This window comes from Zootoca vivipara, chromosome 16, assembly GCF_963506605.1.
Source record: "Zootoca vivipara chromosome 16, rZooViv1.1, whole genome shotgun sequence".
Lineage (NCBI taxonomy): Eukaryota > Metazoa > Chordata > Lepidosauria > Squamata > Lacertidae > Zootoca > Zootoca vivipara.
In genome coordinates, this window is record NC_083291.1 from 42,507,817 (window position 1) to 42,530,981 (window position 23,165).

Below are 23,165 nucleotides of genomic sequence, written 5' to 3' on the forward strand. Positions count from 1 at the left end.
GCCAGGAGACAAGCATCCAAACTAAGGGTAGTTCACAAGGAAACTGTGGATGGGGAAGCAGAATGGGCAGGTGTCTCACAAACCAACATAGGCTCCACTGTGAAGAAGACTCAGCAAACTCTTACGAAACAGTAAGATGCTGACCCAGCTTCCATCGGTGGCAATTCCTAACAGGCCTCTAAACAAAGCAGAGTCTCTAAAACAAATCACAGCCTTTAAATAAAACAAAGGACAGTAGCCCAGGAAAGGGAGGAAATTACCCATGATAAATGTTTTGGACTACAACTCCCATGCGCCCCAGCCAATTCCATGGGAGCTATAAAGTGCAAAATATCTGGAGTGTGCCAGGTTGGCAAGGGCTACAAGAGAGAGAGAGAGAGAGAGAGAGAGAGAGAGAGAGAGAGAGAGAGAGAGAGAGAGAGAGACGGAAAGAGACAAGAGAGATGGAATGAATTTGGGGAAAATGTTAAGAAGTTTGACTTCTTCCTTAAACTTTATATAAAGTCTTCCCATGGCAGCCTGCCTTGTAACCTTTGTTACTACTATCATTTCACACCAGGAGGATAAAAACATTCATATTTTCCTAGACTTTTAAGAATTGCTGAAGTTAGTTTTTTTTTAAATTTGGGCATTTTTTTAGTCCATTTGAGTGGATTGCTGCTGCTTAAGTTTGTTGTGTAAGGATATATGCTTTACTTTATTTCTCCCCACCCTCTGCCAATGTAGCTTTTGCTGTTTCTCACTACTTTAACCATCTCAGGAATGTGCAGGATAGAAATTGTGTAAATAAGTTCTGAAATCAAGGGTCATATGAAATATGGTTGCCACCCATCCTTTAAAAAACGGGGTTGTCCTGTTTTAGGGGCAAAGAGTCCCCTGTCCTGCCTGGCGCCCAATTTGTCCCATTTTTGAAGTCATAAAAATAAAATTGACATTTGTTAGCTCACCCAAACTTGCTTGTCTCATGCAACCAGAATTGCTAGGTGCTTAGGAAATTGAGCCCTCCCTCCCCTCTAAAACCAGCTAATTGGCGCTCTAGGGTAGCCAACAGTGGAGCAGCAGCCTTTTCAAAGGGGAGAGAAAGAGTGTGGTTGTCGGAGGCAAGGGGGCAGCATACGGCTGAACCTGAGTAAGAGTGTTTAGTTTAGTTTTGCTTGCAAGATGAAACACATGGCCAGGCATTTGGGGAAGGGGGCTTTCTTTGTTTTGATCTACTACCTTTTTAACATAACAATTCTGTCCCAGAAGCAGCAGCTGCATGCTGTGTTCTGAACCAGACAGCTCTGTATTTGAAGAATTTGGGAACTGTTTGGCCAGGAGCAGCATGCTGGCAAAAAAAAAGTAGTGTTGGGGAGGGGAGTTCCATAAGGCAGGAAATGAATGTGTCCAGGAGACCAAAAAGAAAAGATGAGGAAGCGCTTCTCCTTCTCCTCGTGCCAATCATGGAGCCCCCCTTTCCCTGTAAGCAAAACAGGGTGTTTGGGTTAAAAAGGCAGCCTCTCTTTTTGTTGTTACCTCACAAACCCCACAGCGCCTGCGCTTCAAGGCGTTCTCTTTGTCTTCCTCCTTTTCATTTTTCTCTATTTGCTCAGAGAAGAAGGTGTCAAAGATCAAATGGACCAGCTTTGTGGTGGTTGCCTTGGTGGGGCCTTTGTCCTTGTCGATCTTGGTAGGGTGCCGGATGGCTTGCCTTCTTGCCGCTCGCCTAGGAGGAGGAGACAGATGTGAAAAGCTAAGCACCTGCAGGATACAGGGAAAACACTGGAATCCCCCCTTTCTCCAGCCAACTTGGTGCCCTCCAAAAGTTGCAGGGACTAAGCACCCCTCACCCATGGCTGGGCTACCTGGGACTGATGGGAGCTGTAGCGCCACCAACACCTGGAAGGTACCACATCGTCTACGGTATTCTATCCTCATATAGGCAAAAGGGAAATTCACCCACGTGCTCCTCTAAATAGCACACAGCTGATCTGCAGGGGGAGTTCTAGCATAGTGATAGAGGCCACGCTGCTCAAGGAAAAGGTCCCAGGCTCAACCCTCATAGTCCCCAGGTGGGGCTGGGAAAGACTCCTTTCAGAAATCCAGCTGGCGTAAGGACTGGTTTAGATGGGCTGACTCAGCATGAGGCGCTGCTGTGCTGTGCCAAACATCAGGTCACATGATTGAATCCTTCTCCCTAAAAAACATTCCCTGCACATAGAAAGAGACAGTACCAAACAGAAAGTCTAGAGCCCACCTCCCGAACATTGAGTGTGGGGAATACTGAGCACCAAAGAATGCAGAGTGCAGTTGCTGCCGTACCTTTTGCCTAGCGTGACTCCTGCCAGTTTTATCAGGTCTCTCATGCAGGGGGTGATGAGAACAGGAGGCTCGTCACTGTCTCCTGCCTCATCATAGCTTTCCACTTGCTCTACCACAAACTGGGCATGTCGGAGGAGGGAATCTTCTGTGAAACGGTTGAAGTTTAATCCAGCAGGAGGGACAGTAGTCTGGAGACAGAATTAGAGGGAATTTAACAATTCTATAATAATAATAATAATAATAATAATAATAATAATAATAATAATAATAATATATTATTTATACCCCACCCATCTGGCCGGGTTCCCCCAGCCACTCTGGGCGGCTATTGGTTTTCTACTGGTTTTAAACTGGCAACTCAGGAGAAGAATGTTAAGCAAGAACAAAAAAGCATTGCAATAGCAGGTTCATCTGTTCTCTCTCAACTGCCTGGTGTTCAAAGATGGCTGCTCAGCCATCTCAAGATGGGGACACACAATGGCAGTCTAAACTACCTCATAGGGTTATTTTGAGCACAAAAAGAATTGAGATGGATAGACAATGTATGCTGATCTGAGTTCCTTGACATCGGGCTTCTTACAGACACAAGACACAGCTGCCCTGGTCTGCTGGACTAACCTCTATCTTGTTCAGCAGGTCCTCATAGCTGACATCAGGGTTATTTTGCAAGAATTCAACAACAATTTTGCTCATGTAGATCTTCTCCTGCATCAGTGCAAAGATGGGGGCGTATTCCTCACTTGGTTCCATCAGGATATAATCTGCAAAGGCTAGAATGCAATGCAAATGTGTTTCCCAATGAACGAGACTTGGGTAGAAATACATACTTAGCCATGAACTGAGTGGATGATTAAGCAACATGTGTGAGCACCTAAGAATGACAAAAACTGCATTAGTGAGCAAGACCAGAGGTCTAACCCTGCACCCTGTTCCCAACAGCAGCCAGCCAGAAGGCACAAAGATTGCTTGTCCTCATCACAGGGCCATCAAGATACACTGCCAATGAACATGGAGGCTTCATTCAGTTCTCATGGCTCACAGAGATATATTTACAGAAGGGTAAACCCTGGCAGTTGCCCAAGACAGAAAATTTAAGAAGGCATTTGTAAGGTTGATATGAATCTCATGTAATATAATTTGAATGCAAGCGTTGTTTGTATGAAAGAGAATAGAATGAGGTTTGTAACAACTTTAATACATGTATATTTAATGTACCTCACCGGGTCAGCAACAAGGCCAGCATCTTTTGAGTTTATGAACAAAGAAAACTGGTAACTGATGGGAGCTATTACGTATATATATTTTTGCAGGTGCATAACTGAAAAGCGAATTATGTGAAACAGATACCAAAAATCTGTATTATTGGAGAAGCAAATTTTGTATAACAGTAAGCTCCTGTGAAACTGACAAGAAAGTTTTATTAATGGAGAAGAAGCAAGTTTTATAATATGAAAAGCTCTTGTAAAAAAATAATAATAATATTTTTTGGAATGAATCTTATTGCAGTAATTGCCTATTACTATTGCCTGCATGGGTTACACCCCTTTCTGCTGATATCTAGTTCATATTTGGAAATGATTAAATTATTAGCAACAATGTTTTCCTTGTGGCAAGGAGTTCCATAGTTCAGCTTTCCTCACCCTAAGAACAGGCATTTGTTCTGGAGGTATTGTGACTCATTTAAGACAGAATTTGTTGAACCAGTAGGCTTTATCTTTTATATCAGGCATAGGCAACCTTCGGCCCTCCAGATGTTTTGGACTACAATTCCCATCATCGCTGACCACTGGTCCTGTTAGCTAGGGATCAAAACATCTGGAGAGCTGAAGGTTGCCTATGCCTGTTTTATATATTTCTCTTCCCACATGTCTCTCAAAGTATTTCTACCCATCTCCTGCTGAGACACTGAAGTCCACCTGAATGTGGCCCAAGGAGCACTGGGGAGTCTCAGTCAACGGCTTGAGAAACACTGCTCTGAAAGAATGCTTTTCTCTTTTTAAGTTGAGCACAACTTGGTTCTTAAAGAATGCTTCTACATGATGGCACTCGGCTGTGGAACTCCCTCCTCCTAAACATGTAGGCAACCAAGCGATGTAGGCAACCAAGCATTCTCAAATCTCTAAACCAGGGATGGGGAGCCTGTGGTCCTCCAGGTGTTGCTGAACTACAGTGCCCATTGTCCCTAATCACTGACCATGCTGGCTGGGGCTGATGCGAGTTGTAGCCTGGCAACACTGCTCCAAACAGTTCGCCATTCCCTGAGGTCAATTCCTTGGTAGCTCCTGGACAGAACATGGATGTAAAGATGTGCGGCAGCATGTCTTGCTCCTTGGCTGGTCAAGCACATGCGGTCGTGCTGTGAATTTGTGAGGATTGCTTGCTCACATAAGCAGCGCCCAAAGTGGTGGAGGTGATCAGGGACGAAGTGGCACAATTAGGCCACTCAATTAAGCCCCCTTGGAAAGGGAAGGGGATTGGCACCCCCATTTTGAGCACAGCATGCAAAAGAATTGGGGTTGGTAGAAGAAGACACTTTTCATCTCTGCCAGTAGTTTCTTCAACAAATCCCAGACTGAGCTGGGAGTTCTGCAGGGCCTGGGTCCCCCCTGTCTATAAGAGTCAATGGCTTATAGGGGGTTGTTGTTGTTGGGGAAAACTTTAATTTCAGATAATATGTAATATTTTTTCTGCTGTTTATATATTTTTGTATTTGTTCATATTTATTAATACATTTTGGGGGGCCTATTAATATTTGTATGGTTGTTTCTTGAATTTTTTTATATTTTGTAATTGTTGGTGAATTATCTTGAAATATTGCTGGTATTTCATTACGTAGATTTTTCTAGTTACAGGTAGGTAGTCATGTTGATCTACCGGAGTCGAAACAAAATTTAAAAATTCCTTCCGGTAGCACCTTAGAGACCAACTAAGTTTGTCACTGGTATGAGCTTTCGTGTCCATGCACATACCAATGATAAACTTAGTTGGTCTCTAAGGTGCTACTGGGAGGAATTTTTGTAGATTTTTCTGGTGCTGTTGTGAGCCATTCCAAGTATGCCCTGAGCATGAAAAAGCAGGACACAGATAAAACTGAAAGGGATGATGATTTCCTTGAAAGCTTACCTGTGGTGAATCCAATCAAAGCCTTCTCACCTCCATCAAAACCAGTGATCCACCATGCATTGATGGGGCCCATCTTTCTGGCTCGGACACCCCCTGAAATCAGTGATGAGAATGGAGAGGCATCATATTTTAAACTCACTGAGTTGCTAGGCCACGGTGGATGCATGTGCTTTAATAAGCCCACGCTGAGCAACAGGAGCTGTGCAACCACCTCTGGCTTTTTCTCAGGGTTCTTTGCTTCCCTTGGAAGCTTGCAAATACAAGTGGGCTGACTTCCTTTTCCACCAAGTCACCAGATCCACACCTGCACCAAAACCAAGGCACTTAATTGGTCCGTCTTACCCTTGGGAAGCTGCAAATATCTTGCTCCTTGATTTACAATGGCTAATTAAAGACAAAACGTTTGACCTTCCTGTCATGAATGAACCATGCTTAGCTAATTAGGAGCATCCAGTGGCTCGTCTAGTAATGCAACAAGCAAACACGGGGTTAAGTGTACTTGCAGCTTCTGAAATGCTCTCCCACCACCTGCTTGTCCCACCACCTGTACTCTGGACTGCAGCCCATTGTGACTTGACAGGATGGGTCCAAGGAGCGGCAAATGCCTCCATGCTGTAGGGGGGTACCAAAGGCTTTGGGGAAAGGTGTTCATGTCTCTCCCCCTTCTCAGGTCACCTGGGATAATGGTCTGGATGGGGCCCAATAAGCTGGAGCTGAATTCCAACAAGACGCTGGCTCTGCTGATCGTTAATTAATCGTTAAATTAAATAGGGGGGGGGTAGGGAAAACCTCCCTGAAGGGCCACACTTACCATCCAGACAAGGGTTATCATCATATATTGGCTTTACTGCACCACTGAAGTAGAGTTCGATATTCCTTTCTATGAGACCAGTATCAAATGGGCACAGGTGGCCTTTTCGATCATAAACACTGCACAGAAAATGAAAAGGTTGCATAGTCTTTGGTTGTCTATACCCCTTTCATTTACAACAGCCAACTAATAAACCTCCAGTTTCCCATCAATATAGCTGTAACGTGTGTACAAAGTGCTTCTGCAGCTATTGGGGCAAAGGGTGGCAAACCAAGTGATTCCAGCTTAAAGAAACTGTGTATTCTGGGAAGCAGGTGCCCCAAGGATCCCTACCAGTCTTCTGTGGGGATGCTTGGAGGCTACAATGGAGCACACAGCCCCTAACCTAGGAACACATTGGCGTATCCTCAAGGGGTTGTGTTGATTAATAATGTGCCCCATACTGCTGCACCCTCGCCCCTGCCCAATGTCAGCCCTTTCTGTTTGGCAAGCAAACACACACAGCAGCACTGTAGACCTCTGGATCAGAAATAAATGGACATTCAAAGCTTTCTTTTTTGAGCAGACTGCTACCTGCTTCTATGTGCTTCCTTCTGCCCTTATCACCCTCTAGTTTCTAAGCCTCAGGGCATCCTTCCTGCTTGGAGTCTCAGAGATGTGGGGAGGGGCAGTCCTCCAGGCAGCAAATTTTCAGTATTCATGACTCCTTCCATAGTTGTCCCACCTTGAGATTCAATTACCTAGGCTTCGCAGTGGTGCCTGCTAATGTGGCATGCTCTCAATGCTGCTGAACTACAACACCCATCAGCCCTGACCACTAGTCATGCTGGCTGGGGCTAGTGGGAGCCAGTGTCCAACAATAAAGAACAACTGGAAGAGCACAAGTTAACCACCCCTGCTTAATGGCAAGTCAGCACGAGGCCTCACCTGAAGGAAGTCACTTTGTGCTGAGGCAGGTCATCGTAACTCTCAAACCCATCTTCGTTGGCATCAAAGATGGACAAGCGCTCGTCTGTCAGCATCTCAGGTTCATCCAGCTAGGAAGATACAACATTGTGCATTTTATTCTACACATAAACCAGCAAGACAGAATTCTTATTGTTCATCTGCAAAGGATCTGCTTACGGCATCATCAGGATCTCCTTGGAAGAACTTGAGATCAGGGTCATCTAGGTATTGCCTGCATTCAACACACTTGGGAGGTGTGGTCTGGAAGAGAAAGATACAAGGAGAAAATGCAAGGTGGTGAATTCAGGTAACCAGGATCTAAAAATGGTGCTGCCAATAAGCTTCTGATGTGCCTGAATAACTCTGGGTATTTGTTACTTAAGTGACAGTAGACACTACCATTTCAACGTAAAACATTTATAGGTCCTCTTACAAAAATCATACTAAAAACAGCAGGTTCGCTCCAGATGTTGCTGAACTCCAATTCCCATCATTCCTGATCACTGGCCATGCCAACTGCGCTGATGGGAAACGGGAGTCCAAAACATCTGAAGGGAACTAGGCTGGGTAAGGATGATAACAGGGTCAGTGAACCTGTGTCTCTCCAGATGTGGTTAGACTCCAACTCCCATCAGCCAGTGTGGTCAGTGATAATGAGACTTTGAGTCCATCACCATCTGCAGGGCAAACCCCATCCCTGGTTTAAAAGCTATTACTGTACTGCTCTGGGTCACTGGTACCTGGCCAGAAAGGATGCGCAACAGGTTTCATGCGCATAAGTGGCATTTCTAGAAAATGCAGGGATTGCTCACTCATAGTTGGCTAAATCTAGCTGAAAGGGGGAGACAGCATTTCATCAGTCCTTACATTCCATTCCACTGTACCAGCCATCATTTATGGAGCTCTTCCGAATGCTTGGCTGCTTTTCTGACTCATTTGTAAGAACAAAACACGCAAAGCTATGCCACTTTCGTTCACTATTTTTCTGTTCTTAAAGACAGTAAACCAAGGCCAAGATATGGTGATCAGAGCAAGGCTGATGCAGTATATCTGAACCCAACCAAAGTTCCACCTGACAGAGGCATTAAATGCCTGTCCTGAAAATCAGAAAAAATAGTTTCTTCTTGAACTGCTGATGCTCCAGTCATTCCAGGGCGGAGTCTGTGCATATGCACACCACAAACGTCTAGTATTCCAACCAGATAAAAACAACACTTACTTACCTTAACAGGTGGCACAGTTTTAACCTGGACTGCTTCTTCTTTTATTTCAGACCTGGGCAAAAAAACAAAACAAAACCCTCATACAGTGCAACAAGTTGGGTAATATAAGCTATCACAGGAATAATATTGTTTAAGTCACAGGATACAGAGACTTTGATAAGTCCTTGCAGTAACATGCTTTCATATACTGTACAAAGAAACTTTCAGCTTAAAGAAACTGTGTATTCTGGGGAGCCATTTTACACCCTGTACTCTCACTTCCATCAATGCATGAACAGGGCAGAGGCTGACTGCTCCATTTCATCATTCTGTGTTTCTTTATTTAGCCTAAGGAATGAAAATAAAGCGCTTCTGACCTGGTTGGGATTCCTGATGTTCCTGGTCTCTAAACAATAGTTTTTCTGTAGGGTAATCAGCCTGAGGCCCTCTAGATGATTTAGGCTACAACCCCAACATCCGACATTTGGCTCTGCTGACTGGGCCTGACAGGAGCTGTAGTCCAAAACATCTAGAGAGGACCAGATTCGGGGAAGGAACCGATTCTCTCCCCTACGCCTCCTACATGCAAATTTCTCCTTTCTTCCCATCACAGAGCTAACTAGTGCATCTGTACAGATGTTTGAAGCTAGCCAAGGAGGAGTGGCTTGGTGTTATCCGAACACCCACCGCAGCCCCTCTCCAAAATATGGAGATGCTTCATTTCTCTCCTCAAGCGAGAGGCAACATTTACAGGGCTTTTCCCCCCCCCCTTCATTTTAGGGGTGCAACGGGATTGCTTTTTCTTTGGACAAGACAGCCAGAGCTCAAAAGAACATGAACTATCACTGCTCCCTCTTGCACCTTTTATTTTACATGGGAGAAAAGGAGCCCAATGAAGCCCAATTGCTGCTGTGTTACAGGCTCTCTTGCACCTCCCCTCTTTTAATAATAATAATAATAATAATAATAATAATAATAATAATAATAATAAATTATTTATACCCCGCCCATCTGGTTGGGTTTCCCCAGCCACTCTGGGCGGCTTCCAACAGAAAAATAAAACACAGTAATCTATTAAACATTAAAAGCCTCTTTTCCCCACATGCAGGGGTGGGTGAGCAGCCGGCAGCTCTCAGCCCAATTTCAAAAGCTTCCTGCAAGCAATCAGTTTGAGCCTCCAGCAAGAACAACCCTTTTCCCTTCCAGCTGCTCAATTGGGGGCGGGGGAAACAGGGGCAAACTCCTTGCTTTTAACTCTTGCCACACCCAACACTGGCATGTGCCCCTCAGGAAATCTATTTATCATCATCATCATCACTATACTACTACTGCTACTACAGTTACTACATTTATATCCCCCCCTTTCTTCCAAAGAGCTTAAGGTGGCCTGTGTGGTTCTCATCCCCACAACCATGTGAGGCAGGTTAGGTTAAGAGACTGTAAGTGGCACAAGACCAGCCAGAAAACATCATGGCTGAGTGGAGATTTCAACCCTGGTCTCCCACCACACCAGTGGCTTGAGTGTTGGATTTAGACTCAATCAAACCCACTGAAATAAAGTCATGGTCAAGTGCAGGCATAGGCAACCTCGGCCCTCCAGCTGTTTTGGGACTACAACTCCAATGATCCCTACCGGTAGCTAACAGGACCAGTGGTCAGGGATGATGGGAATTGTAGTCCCAAAACAGCTGGAGGGCCGAGGTTGCATGTGTCTGGTAAAGTGGCATTTATTTTGATGGGTCTTCTCTAAGCATGACGTAAGTTTGGCTCCAACACCCCTAGTCTGTAATCAGCAAACTATCCTAGTCTCCTCAGGTAAACTGCTCTAGATTTTTGGGAACTGGATTGAGGGACGGCCATAAGTAGATAGATATTTGGACCCAGACAATACGGCTGACTATTGCCCAGTCTCAAACCATCCATTCTTGGGCAAGGGGATTGAGCATGTGGTTGCTGAACAACTCGACATGCCTGCAGGATGTGGACCATTTGGATCCCTTCCGATCAGGGTTCAGGCCTTAACATGGGACTGAAACTGCCTTGGTCACACTGGTCAATGATCTCTGATGGGCTAGGGACAAAGGTGAAAGCTGTTTCCTAGTTCTGCTGGATCTCCCAGCAGCTTTTGATACCATCGATCATGACATCCTTCTGGACTGACTAGAGGAGCTGGGAGCACTGTTATACAGTGGTCCCGCTCCTTCCTTTTGAGCCGTATCCAGAAATTGGTTGGGGGATGAGTGTTCAGACTCCTGGGCTCTCACTTGTGGGGTGCCTCAGGGTTCTGTCCTCTCCCCCATGCTTTTCAACATCTATATGAAGCTGCTGGGAGAGATTATCAGGGGGGTTGGGCTGAGTGTTCACCAATATGCTGATGATACCCAGCCCTACCTCTCCTTTAAATTGGAACCAGTGAAGGCAGTGAATATCCTGTGTGAGTGTCTGGAGGCAGTTGGAGGATGGATGGCAGTTAACAGATTGAGGTTGAATCCTGACAAGACAGAGGTACTGTTCTGGGGGGGACAGGAACCTCCCTGGTTTTGAATGGGGTGACTGTGCCCCTGAAGGACCAGGTGTGCAGCCTGGGAGTCATTTTGGACTCACAACTGTCCATGGAAGTGCAGGTCAATTCTGTGTCTAGGGCAACTATCTATCAGCTCCATCTGGTACACCAGCTGAGACCCTACCTGCCCACAGACTGTCTCAACAGAGTGATGCATGATCTGGCTATCTCCTGCTTATTGCAATGCGGTCTACATGGGGCTACCTTTGAAGGTGGCTCAGAAACTACAGCTAATTCAAAATGCGGCATGTAGACTGGTGACTAGGAGTGGCCGCCGGGACCATATAACACCAGTCTTGAAGAATCTTCACTGGCTCCCAGTACATTTCCAAGCAAAATTCAATGCTTTGGTGCTGACCTTTAAAGCCCTAAACAGCCTCAGTCCTGTATACCTGAAGGAGCATGTCCAACTCCATCATTCAGCCCGGACACTGAGGTCCACCTCTGAGAGCCTTCTGGTTGTTCCCTCACTGCAAGAAGTGAAGCTACAAGGAACCAAACAGAGGACTTTCTTGGCAGTGGAGCCCTTCCTGTGGAACACCCTTCCACCAGATGTCAAGGAGATAAAGAACTACACAACATCTGAATGCAGCCCTATATCTGGAAGTTTTTAACGTTTGATGTCTTACTATGTTTTTATATGTGCTGCATGCCACTCAGAGTGGCTGAGGAAACCCAGCTAGATGGGTGAGGTATAAATAATAATAATAATAATAAAGTTGTTGTTGTTGTTGTTGTTATCTGTCATTTTCTGTGGTGGTCATGTGTCGTAAATGTTTAGTTTTGGCCTAAGTTTGTTCCCAAAAACAAAAAGATAGTGTTGCTTTTCGTGTGCACTGTTGAAAATGGTTACATTTCTTGCTAGCAAACCTATGTGCAGAGAAAGCTGATGAGCTCTCATTTGCCCAGTCACTTACCCTTCTTTGGCTTCTATTTTGATTCTTTTCTCATCTTGTTCCTTGAGAGCAAAAAGGAAGATGGTATTGAGAAGAAATAAACATTTTCTCTTTCTTTAAAATTAGGTGTGAAGTACAGTATTAACCTTCTAGGGCAGCCTTCACCAATCTGGAAGCCTCCAGGTGCTCCCACCAAGCTGAGAGGAACAGAAGTCCCAAACATCTGGAGGGCACCAAGTTGGCAAAGGCTTTTCAAGGGCCCATAATTTATCCCCACTCCTGGGTGAAACAGCAATATTAAATCCAAAATTCCAAATGCAAATGAGTATTCAGAAGTTGCATGCATACATTTCAAGCATTCTGTTGGTGGTGGAGTAAACTAATAAAGCAATCAGCATTTACCATCTCTCCAGGCTGCTCCTCCTCCTCTTCCTCCTCCTTATTTTCTACACTAATTTCTTGTTTCAGGTCTCCATTCACTTCCTCAGATTTGCGTTTATTGGATCTATTGCAAAAAGGAATTAATTTAGGTAATGTTATTTTGACAAGATGTTCACTGTGCTTATTAATGAGCATGGAAAGCTAAGAAAAACTAAATGGGTTTTAACTTTACAAACCATGTTCAAATTACGCAGCATGAACTGGATAGGCAAAGATATGTGACATTTTAATTTAATTCTTTTAATTGTTTTTTATTGAAAATGTTCAATATACATTTCCATCATTAAATATCCACTATTGTAGCCGTACATTCATCAACTCCCCTCCTTCCCCTTCCATGGTTCTTTAAATTTTCCCATATTTTCTGCATATTCTAAGAACTAAAAAAATCCATTTAATTTAGTCACCCCGTCCCCCCTGCAATTATATCTCTCTACTGTGTGTTATACTGTTGAATTTACCTTAATGCTGCTAAGGTTTTCACTTTAAGAAAAACCCACATATAAACAGTCACACCAGGTTTACACACAACCTACTCACCCTTTGGAAAACATAGCTACAATGGTTGGTTGCTTGCTGGAACTACGGGTGATCCTTGAACTGCTTGGGGATCCTGCAGATTAATTTAAAAATAGAATCAGTTGCAGTTACCCTACACAAAAGGTTTCAAAGTGCTTAAAGCAGATTACACCCCCCCTGGCCAAGCCCAAACAAACCCATCTTCTGTTACCATCTGCAGAATCTTAATCTGAAACAGACTTGAAGGACAGACATGAAGGCATATATTCCTTACAAAGAGCTTGTCATCACTATCTGCAGCAGCCTTCCCCAACACAGTGCCCTCCAGATGTCACAGGACCCCTGATGCTTTTGCCAAAGGGAAAGAAAAATAAAAAGGGAAGGGACTCGGAGCTATTTCAGATTCCCAGGCTTGTTGAATTTTGAAACATAATTTGCATTCTCAAAATCATCATCACCATCACTTCCTATTTTCCTTTTAAAAAAACCCAAAATGTTTCACGCTATTAAAGCAGGATGAAAATCTTTCTGTATGCAAGGTGACAGCAAGCCATTTCATGAATAGGAGCTAAGAGCAGATCCTGCAGATGGCTCCTTTGGTCCAGGCTGAATGTAAATGAGAACCTGCTATGCTCTGCTAATAAAACTAGTCTAAGGCCATCCTCTGGCAAACAAGTCTACAGAAGTAACTATGCCACATCGTTTTTCAACTAACCCATTGCCCTCATTTATTTGAAACCTAAATAATGAGGGGGAGTGGGGAGAGAAACACCCTCCATTTCCAGAAGGTTTTGGCTTTCCTGCCATTTATGCTATGTATCCAGTCAAAGTAGTGGAGGCTCCCAAGAGCCATGTTAAAGCAAGTCTCTAAATGACGTACTTCTGTTCTCACTGTTGGACTTGCTCTTCCTGCCCCTGCGGGCTTTGGGCATAGAGGGTGAGGCCAACGGTGTGGAGGAGCAAGACGAAGCTGCCTCCTCCACCTCCATGGTGCTGTCCTCTTCTCCCTTGCTGCCTGTTCTCTCGGGCTCTTCATCACTGCCATAGGCACCATTTTCTGTGCAGCCGTTGGGCTTCTGGCCAAGCTCCAGGTTACCTCCATTCTCCAAAGCGAGTTCTTGGTGGAGCAGGGTTTTGACTTTGGCCAGGTACAGTTCCTGCAGCAAAGGGAAAGAGGAACAGGCTGAGCGCAGTGGACTTTTCAAAGGAGGAGGGGGGAGATAAGAAATTCTGAGATCCCGGTTCAACCTGCTGCGTCTTTCCGCTGGGAGCAAAAGAGGAAAGACGCAACCTGCCAGCTCGGGTGAAGGCAATTTGAGCTGCCAATATATGGTGGATGGGGAGCAAAGACGTATCGGCAGCTCAAAATGTCTAAAACCGATACTGCAATGTGAATGCCACACCAGTTTCAGACAATAAATCGGATTATTACCCAACTGTGGAACACAGTGGGCAATCTGTCCATGCTCCTTTACAGCAAATGAACTGCCTGGCCAAGATATAAATCACAGTCAGATCTACACATACATCCTTTCACTCACACAATATTTTTGACATGCAATAACATGCAGTATGCTGCCAACGGCCCTGAGAGCTATAGATGTAGGGCGGTATACAAAATTTAATAATAATACCCCCCCACACACACACAAACTTATTCTCACAGCACAACACTATACAGTGGACGCTCAGGTTGCGAACGTGATCCATGCAGGAGGCACATTCACAACCCACAGCATTCGCAACCCACGTCTGCGCACGCGCAGGTCGCAATTTGGCGCTTCAGCGCAAATCGAGATTTAGCGCTTCTGCGCACGCCCCCAAACCTGGAAGTATCCTGTTCTGGTACTTCCGGATTCGGCGCAGAGCACAACCCGAAAAGACGCAACCTGAAGTGGCTGTAACCCGAGGTATGAGTGTAGAGTCCACATGCCAGGGCAGAGTGTGAAATCAGTGTTAGAAACAGATATGAAGGCTGGGAGCTAAATGGTACCTTAGAACTAGGTTATGGGTGCAACAACTTAATGTCTAGGCACACTTTTTATAACAAGAATATAAAGCTGGAAATGAATGAACTGCAGCTAAAATCTCATATTCATGTTTCACATTGTCTAGTCCTCATCTGAAGACTTCAAAAAACAAAGCCATGCTTCCCTTGCCCACCCCGCTGACATTCTTAAGACGGTCTCTTCTCCAGTCTTCAGATAGTAGCTAGAAGTGGGGAGGCTGAAAAGGTCCAGCTTTCCTTCCACTCTGCAGTTTTAATCTGAAATCTTAGGCACAGTACTGCACCCAAAGTTCAGAAACTGCTCAAGCTAATGAAATTACCAATCACAAAATGAGCTGAGAACAATGGGAGTTTCAAACACTGTGTGAAATAGCCCTTAGCCTACAATGCAATGTCCTTGAATATGTATAGGAAGAGTCAGAAATATATTATATTGGCAATTGCCTAATAGAATACTGTGGAGTTATCATCCTAGTTATGATCCTAATGCAGATTCATACAACTAAATGCAATCTAGAGCAATCTATGGAATTTACAATCTGCCTTAGATTAAAAAAAAACAATTTATATGCTTTTCAGTTTCCTTCAAGGCAGTGTAAGAAACTAGAAAAGGAAAGCTAGGAACCATGTGGCTCCTGGGACTTGTGTTCTAGGTGCCAAAACAAAATGTCTAGGTGCCATTTTAATTTATTTATTTTTTGCTGTGCTACCCCATAGACCACCTAATTCGCCCAACAGTACAGCAGCAGCAGTCAATCAATCAAATCAATTATTATTATTATTATTATTATTATTATTATTATTATTATTATTATTATTTTGCTGCCAGGTGAATCAGGTGGTCTGCAGGGAAGCATGGCCACAAAAGACATGTATTTTACTGCCACGTTACCCCACAAACCATCTGCTGATCTGCCCAGCAGAATAATTTATTTCCCACTGCTAGCTAGATCAAGAGTGAATGAAGTTATTATCTCCCCACCTGAAAAAAGAAATAAATGAGTTGATAACTGCAGCAAACTGGAGAACCCTTCTCATTTTAGAAATCCAAATGGGAAGGCAAGCACAGTCAAACCCACAGGACAGTATCTGAATGAAACAGGAGGAAATGACCCATCCCTAAAATTACCTACCTCTGAAAGCTCCTCCTTGTGAAACTTGGTCTCCAGGTCTTTCAGCTGATTCTGAACATCAGCTTGCAAGAAGCCGTGCATCAGACTCAGTTTTTCCTTAACACGTTCCTAAAGACAGAGAGGCAGACAGAGAGCATATTACAACTGGCAACTCACACCTTCTCAGGGGGGGGCTGCAAGGAGGCACTGGCATGACTCTCCATTAAAAGGGGGAGGGGGAACACGCATGCACTCACTCTTTCACCAAGACCATCTTCATCCCTTTCTAGATCTTTTAGCCTGTTTAAAAACAAAAAAACAGTTCCTCATTAGGAAATAGGCTCTTACAGCTCGATCCACACCAATGGAGCTTCAGAGGGCTGAGACAGGTGGCATCTCACCTCCTGGGTGACACTGGGGTAGGGAAGGGGGAAAGAGGGGCTTGGCAGCAGTATGTGGGACACCAACACACGTCTCCCTGCTGCCCTCATGACTGGGCAATAGGACTCGGGGGGGGGGGAAGCTGCGTTTATTTGCAGAAATGGAGAACCTGCACCCCTCCAGATGTCTCAGGTTCTTTTATCTGCACCATGTCATCTATCAATAGTACCCAAGGGCCACCTGGCTTACAGCAGAGCCTAAGGAGGTAGGTTGGCTGAAAGAATAAAATAAGTTACTTCCACCTCCCTTACTCTAGTCCCGTTAATGGTTGGTTCTCCCCACCAGCGCTGCGAAAATGGATGTCTCCCTCAGCTGACACCAGAATTTGGTCATCCAAGCCCAGGAAGGACAAAGAATCCAGGAAGAAGCCAAGCATACCTTAGCATTCCATTTTGTTATTTGTTTTGTTGTTGCTTTATTTGCCATATGCACTAAGATGGCAATCCAACAAAACCATTCTGAGGGAAGGAATTGGAATTGAGTGGGATAGAAGCCTATATAGAAAGATTATCCCTTAGAAACAGCTGGGGTGGGGGTCTAGAGTGTTCAATTTAGGGAGGAAATCCATGCTACCGCCCCCCCTTCACAGACCCACAAACTGAGAGCATGTTCTAGCTGGCTAGCAAGGATTATTTCAAATCTGTGGAATGCTTCCATCAGCCCCAACAAGCCTGTCCAATGGTCAGGGATGAACGGGAGTTGCAGTCAAACAATGTCCCACAGGAGAGCCAGTGTGGTGTCGTGGTTAAGAGCGGTAGACTCGTAATCTGGGGAACCGGGTTCGTGTCTCTGCTCCTCCACCTGCAGCTGCTGGGTGACCTTGGGCTAGTCACACTTCACTGAAGTCTCTCAGCCCCATTCACCTCACAGGGTGTTTGTTGTGGGAGAGGAAGGGAAAGGAGAATGTTAGCCGCTTTGAGACTCCTTCGGGTAGTGATAAAGCGGGATATCAAATCCAAACTCTTCTTCTTCTTCTTCTTCTTCTTCTTCTTCTTCTTCTTCTTCTTCTTCTTCTTCTTCTTCTTCTTCTTCTTCTTCTTCTTCACTAATTTCCCAGGAAGTGTTGGCTGGGGGGCAGCCAAAGCCAACCTCAGCCCTTCAGAGGCAGCACCTAGACCAGGGCAAGCCAGCCAGCATCTCCTGTGGGACATTGTTTGACTGCAACTCCCGTTCATCCCTGACCATTGGACAGGCTTGCCGGGGCTGATGGAAGTTGAAATCCAACAATATCCAGATGTCACCATGTTGGCAACCCCAACCTAGACCCAGAAGGAAGCAGCAGTGGAGTTGCTGACATGCCAATTTAGGTTCCATTGATGAAGGCCAAGGGATAGATGAATCGTAGAATTATAGAGTTCCAAGGGACCACAAGGATCATCTAGTCCAACCCCCTACAATGCACTTAGAAAACCTGTTTCCTAAAACAGACGCTGTTGTGAAGTAACTATGCTTCCCTCTGGTCACCTTCTTCCTGTACTGGTGTATCTGTATTGGTGGATTCCCATGGAGACCTTAGGCTTTGAATTCCACTCCCCCCAAAATCTATGCGTCCTCTTCTTAAGAGTCAAACATTTCCAGCTGGAAGCCAGAAATCTACAAAATGACATATGAAAGTTTTCCCTCAAAGCACATGATTCAACAGAGGCCCCAGCTACATACAGGCACCAATATATTCCAGAAAGCAACTCTGGAGACCCTCTTCTGCACTTTCTGTCATTTCCGGCTGTGTACAGACACACATGCTTGTAAGAACAGGACCAAATTTTTCAGAAACTGACTAATTCCTTAACTCCATTGAGGCAAAAGGTTTCTCTTTGGATGCCTACCAGGGAACCACCCCCTCAACCAAAAACAAAGAGCTGCTGACACACTTTGCCCCAGGACATGAGCCAAGGCAAAAAGGGCGCCACTTGCTTGCACTTTGCACATTTAATTCCTGTCCCATTGTGACATTCCCTGAGGCCAAGGCAGGGCCGCCACATGCAAGGGCCCCCCCTCCAACACTGCATCCAATTTTGATATTTTTTCCATGTCTCTTTTTACTTATCCTACAAATCCAAAGTGGCCCACCACCACATCCTTAGCACACTAGTCTACATTCTTGTTTTACAACTTAGTGAACTGTAGGGAAGAAATCTCTGTTAGGTGAGAAGTCCTTTTCTAAATAATTTTTTATTAGTTTTCCAATATTCCCTCAATAATAGCCAAACTATAACAATATGAATTAATTCCCAATTAATACAATTATTCAAATGCCAACCAACTTCCAATTAATACATTTTAGTTAAAGTGGCTCCCTGCAGGATGGACTGGGTGCAGTTCTGATCTTATGTCACTGTGTTTCATAATCCCATTAATGTCAGTTATATTTCAGTTATAATAATAATCCTTTAATCAACAGCTGCATTAATTAATGATTTCCATTTGTGTTGTTATATTATATAAATTTATAAAACTTCAAGTGAGGAACTCAAACTGTTATCCTTGTTCTGTCCTGCATGTGAAAAACTGTTATGTCCATGGAGATTCCCTTTTGACCATACAGTGGTGCCTCGCTTAACAAATGCCTTGCTTAACGAAATTTCCGATTAACGAAAGGTTTTTTCTAGCGGAGGTTGCCTCGCTAGACGAATTCGTTTTACGAAAAATTCGTCTAGCGAATCGCGGTTTCCCATAGGAATGCATTGAAATTCAATTAATGCGTTCCTATGGGCAATTTTTTTAAAAAAAAATTCAATGCATTCCTATGGGATTCGCTAGATGAATTTTTCGTTATAAGAAAAGACCCGTGGAACGAATTTAATTCGTCTAGCGAGGCACCACTGCATATGGTGTTGTCTCTTTCACTTGCCAGCTCATGCTGCCTCCCATCATGACTTGGGGCAGAACTGAGTCTCAAAATTTCTCAAAGGACTTATCTCTCCATCCCTTGCTTCAATCTCTCAGAACAGACAACATCCTGCTAACTGAGCCTCTTGGGCTTGCCGGATCAGAAGGTCGGTAGTTCAAATCCAGGGTGAGCTCCCATTGCTCTGTCCCAGTTCCTGCCAACCTAGCAATTCAAAAGCACGCCAATGCAAGTAGATAAATAGGTACCTATAGACTTAACTATTCAGAGGTCCTTTACCGTTATGCCATTTTTTTCTTCAGCCTAGGCAAGTGGGCTATTTTCGAATGTGCTGGAGATTTTCCTTTGCAACTCTCAGTATCTCTGCAACACCACTCCCACAGCCCCGTTTCCTTTCTTCCTTACAGCTGAAATTTATGACCAATTATCCTTTATCTTAAATTACATTTTGTCAGAAGCACAAACAAATCTTAGTCTCTTTTTCTTTTTTCGATGTTTTAAGTGGAGGTGGGGGGAAGGACACATATGTTTCCAGCATACTTCAGATTCCCCCTCCCCCTTCTTTCAAGTCACACAGTCTTCATTCTTGCTAATTAATCTCAAGAATACTCCAATTTCTTCCTTCCTCACTTGTAAATATTTTTTTCATCTTGCATTCTAGAGAGGGTTGCCGAATCATAAATATAAAAAGAAGCTTAGAATAAACAAACCATGGGCTTCCCTCTCCCAGCCGTCTCTCGCACTGAATAAAATCTTATTTCAGTTCATACCTTTAGATCCATGCAACTGAATGTCCCACAGTTTATCATCGCATCTTTTTCCAGCACCCCCATTACTTTAAAGCCAATTTAAAAATCCAATTAATGGGGTGACCTCTGCTTCCAGAAAAGGAGTCTGGGGTGTTGTGGCAGACCAAGTGCTTCTGCCTCCAGTGCTTTTGCCTGTCCTCACATTCCATGGGGAAGCAAGTGCCAGACCTCAGGGCAAACAGCGGATGAAAGTCCGTTCCTGTCAAGCCCAGAGAGGAATTCAGAGAATGGTTTAACCCCCACCATTCTCATTATCTTTATCTGCTTCTTCTCCCTGCAATGTCAAGGAAGTCGTCAATTCCTGGCGCAGAATGGAAATGGAAGCCTGTTAGGCAAGAGGTCTTGCTGCTAAAATACAACTACTTCCAATGCCTTCTCTCCTTGGGGAAGAATCTCTTTGAAGACTCCTGAGAGAAGCTGCAAATCTGAATTATTTTTTCCTCAAATTTGACATTATCAGACATGCTCAACCGACTGCCTAACTATGACTGAAAGCGCTGAATGTATACCTTGCTTAAGGTCAACAATGCAAATCTACTGGGTCAAATTCAGAATCCTAAGAAATGCCACCTACCCACAACCCCCTTGCCAAAGAGAAATAGAAGTCTGAACTGTTAGAATAGAACTTACAGGCTGAGCAGCTGGCCCAGCATCCCTCACTCAGAAGCCCCCTTCCAAATGAAAGCACCATAGACCAAACTTGTGTGCAAGGCAACACAGAGATGGGAAATAATGGAAGCTGAAGAGGTTTTGTTTGAGAACATGTTTCTGTGTTGGACAAAAGTCTACCATCAGCCCCTCCTCTTCCAAGAATGATATGTTCCCACTGAGGGCAGACAATCGAAAAATGCGGAAAGGGGGGAAATAGTTTAGGAAAATCCCAGAGCTGAAGTTTAGAGCCACCACTGGCTCTCATAAGGGAAAGGCAAGCGAGTTCCTCCCAGACTGTTGACTCCAGACAATAGCAGAGCAGCGGTTGCTGCCCCCGTGCACTGCTCTGAGAGGGAGACTCAGGAAGTAGATACACGAACAGATGCACCATGTGGCACAAGTTACAGCCTCACAACTGTAATGGTGGGCAAAATGCACATACTAGAGCCTTCAAGGTGGAACGCAGGCTAGCTTGCAGGCAACTTAATGAGAAGCTGAAAAAAGGAAAGAAATGAGAAATAACCATTTCCTTCTTTTGGTCTCTGCATGGCTGTGCAAAGGCTAGCTTGTTTACTTTCTAGATTCCATTTTGCAATCGGGCCCAAAGGACCACCTAAGTTGGCTCTGAGAGACATGACACAGACATGACAGACCCTGAGCTACAACTTTTCTAACTTTCACTTTTCTCCATCTGAGGGAGAAAAGTGAAAGTTAGAAAACAGAATACAATTAAAGATGTTGATAAATATTTGCTACCAACAATTTCAGAAATAAGACCAAAAGCTCAAAAATAAGTTGAGAAACAGTAACGGTCTGCAGCATTACTTCAGTGTAAAGAAGCAACTGGCATCCTCTGGGTGAGAAGAGGCTAAGTAGCTAGGAAGAAATCCCAATGGAGCAAGAGAGGGCAGCGCCGACCTCCCATCCCAGACCCAACCCCTTTTGGCAGCAGAGCAGAGTTATCAGGTTCAGAAGCAGCAAGCAGAGGACAAAGGAAATTGTTTTGAAATAGACAGCTACTATTATGTGGAATGACAGGTAGGAAAGATTAGACGGGGGGGGGGGGGAGCTCACCAAAAAACACCTCCCAAGGGGAGCGGAGGGAAGGGCTCCATTGAAATTCAGTGGACATTCGAAAGTGGAGAACCAACCAGCCCTGGCTTCCTCTTAACCCTTCCTCTCAAGACACACAGGCACATTCCCGCCAAGCCAGGCTTTCCACTAGATCAGAAACTCTCCTCCGTTTCCTGCCCCATGTGCTAAGTGCTGCACAAGGAGAGAAAAAGGGTCCCAGTGAGCAAGGGAAAGGCAAAGCCCCCAGAAAACGGAAGGGCCGCTTTCGGCTTCTCTGCTGATTCTCCCCTTTGCACCCCAACGAAGAAAAAGTTGGGGCACCAGCCCGTACAGAAGGGATGGGGGGGTGGAGGGAGCTGAAAGTTGGCAATTAATTTCTTGGGGACATTTACCGACAACTAAACACCCTTAGTTTTGTGATTTGACAGCCATAGCAATGCAGGTCTAGGAACACCCGTACAATTATGCATTGAAAGGGAAATAAAAGGGGAAACCTCCCCCCTTTCCGGGAAAGCGCTTTCCTTACTGGGGCACTGCAATTCTCAGAGGGGGAGAACTCGCCCCCCATAGTAATGCGGGTCTCCAGGCAGTCGATGCTCCCTCCGGCAACCCCCTCCGCTCCACTCGTACAGGAAACCAAGGTCGGTGGGGCAGAATCCCAATTTCGGCTTCCAAGGGACCCCTTCCTCCCTCCCGCCTTTCGCTCCCCTTTCGGAAAACTTTGCTTGGAAGGTGTGCTGGCTGGGAGGACACGGAGCAGGGAAAGCGGGGCGGAGGAGGGACGTTTCGGGGGGGGGCGAGGGAGGGAGGGAGGGGAGCCCCGGGGAGGGGAGGCCGCGCAGAGGGACCCCTCGGCCTCGGCGGGAGCAACGCGCCCTCGGGGCGAAAGCGGGAAGCGGGGCTGGGGACCCCTCGACGCGAGGCTGGGCGGGGGGAGCACCTCTCCCCCCCCCCCCGCGAGGGGATCCGCACTCACCGCCTGCGCAGCTCCTCCGGGGTCAGCGGGGCGGCCCGGGCGGGCATCGGGACCAGCAAGGCGGCAGGAAGGCAGGGAGGAGACGGATTCGCGCGCGCGCGCGTCGGGGAGGGAGGGGGCGGAGCGAGCCTCGAGACAGACCATCCGGAATTGGGGAGGAAGGGGCGGGCCTTCACCAGCCGCCACTCACGGAGAGGGAGAAACCAAATAGGTGGGGGGGGGGAGCGGAAGAGGCGCGAGAGAGGACTCGGCAAGAGGTGATAGGGGAGGCCGAAGAGGCGGGTGGGATGTACCATTGTCCTGTCTATCTGTCTACGTACAGTATATGTATATACAGTGCAGTATGGAACTGAAAGGCCGGACCCTGGGGGGGGGGGGGTTGTTTTCGGGCCTCCTCGGAGTCCGGATCTCCCGCTTCCGGACAGACTCTCCCCTGGAGCCG

The 23,165-nt window shown here is 45.6% G+C and overlaps 1 protein-coding gene across 1 annotated transcript in view; it reads right to left on the reverse strand.

Moving 5' to 3' along the window:
- Positions 1–22,835, reverse strand: part of DNMT1 (DNA methyltransferase 1) — a 44,101-nt gene extending 21,266 nt beyond the window's left edge. Inside the window, exons 1-15 of the mRNA XM_060269086.1 lie at positions 22,724–22,835; positions 16,182–16,224; positions 15,946–16,053; positions 13,685–13,961; positions 12,826–12,898; positions 12,247–12,349; positions 11,866–11,906; positions 8,407–8,458; positions 7,361–7,444; positions 7,163–7,272; positions 6,236–6,354; positions 5,425–5,517; positions 2,920–3,071; positions 2,302–2,489; positions 1,516–1,705 (exon numbers count right to left, since the gene is read on the reverse strand). Of these exons, the coding sequence (XP_060125069.1) occupies positions 1,516–1,705; positions 2,302–2,489; positions 2,920–3,071; positions 5,425–5,517; positions 6,236–6,354; positions 7,163–7,272; positions 7,361–7,444; positions 8,407–8,458; positions 11,866–11,906; positions 12,247–12,349; positions 12,826–12,898; positions 13,685–13,961; positions 15,946–16,053; positions 16,182–16,224; positions 22,724–22,770 (1,680 nt within the window). The 5' untranslated portion in view covers positions 22,771–22,835. The remainder of the gene's footprint in view (positions 1–1,515; positions 1,706–2,301; positions 2,490–2,919; positions 3,072–5,424; positions 5,518–6,235; positions 6,355–7,162; positions 7,273–7,360; positions 7,445–8,406; positions 8,459–11,865; positions 11,907–12,246; positions 12,350–12,825; positions 12,899–13,684; positions 13,962–15,945; positions 16,054–16,181; positions 16,225–22,723) is intronic.
- Between the last annotated feature and the right edge of the window lie 330 nt (positions 22,836–23,165).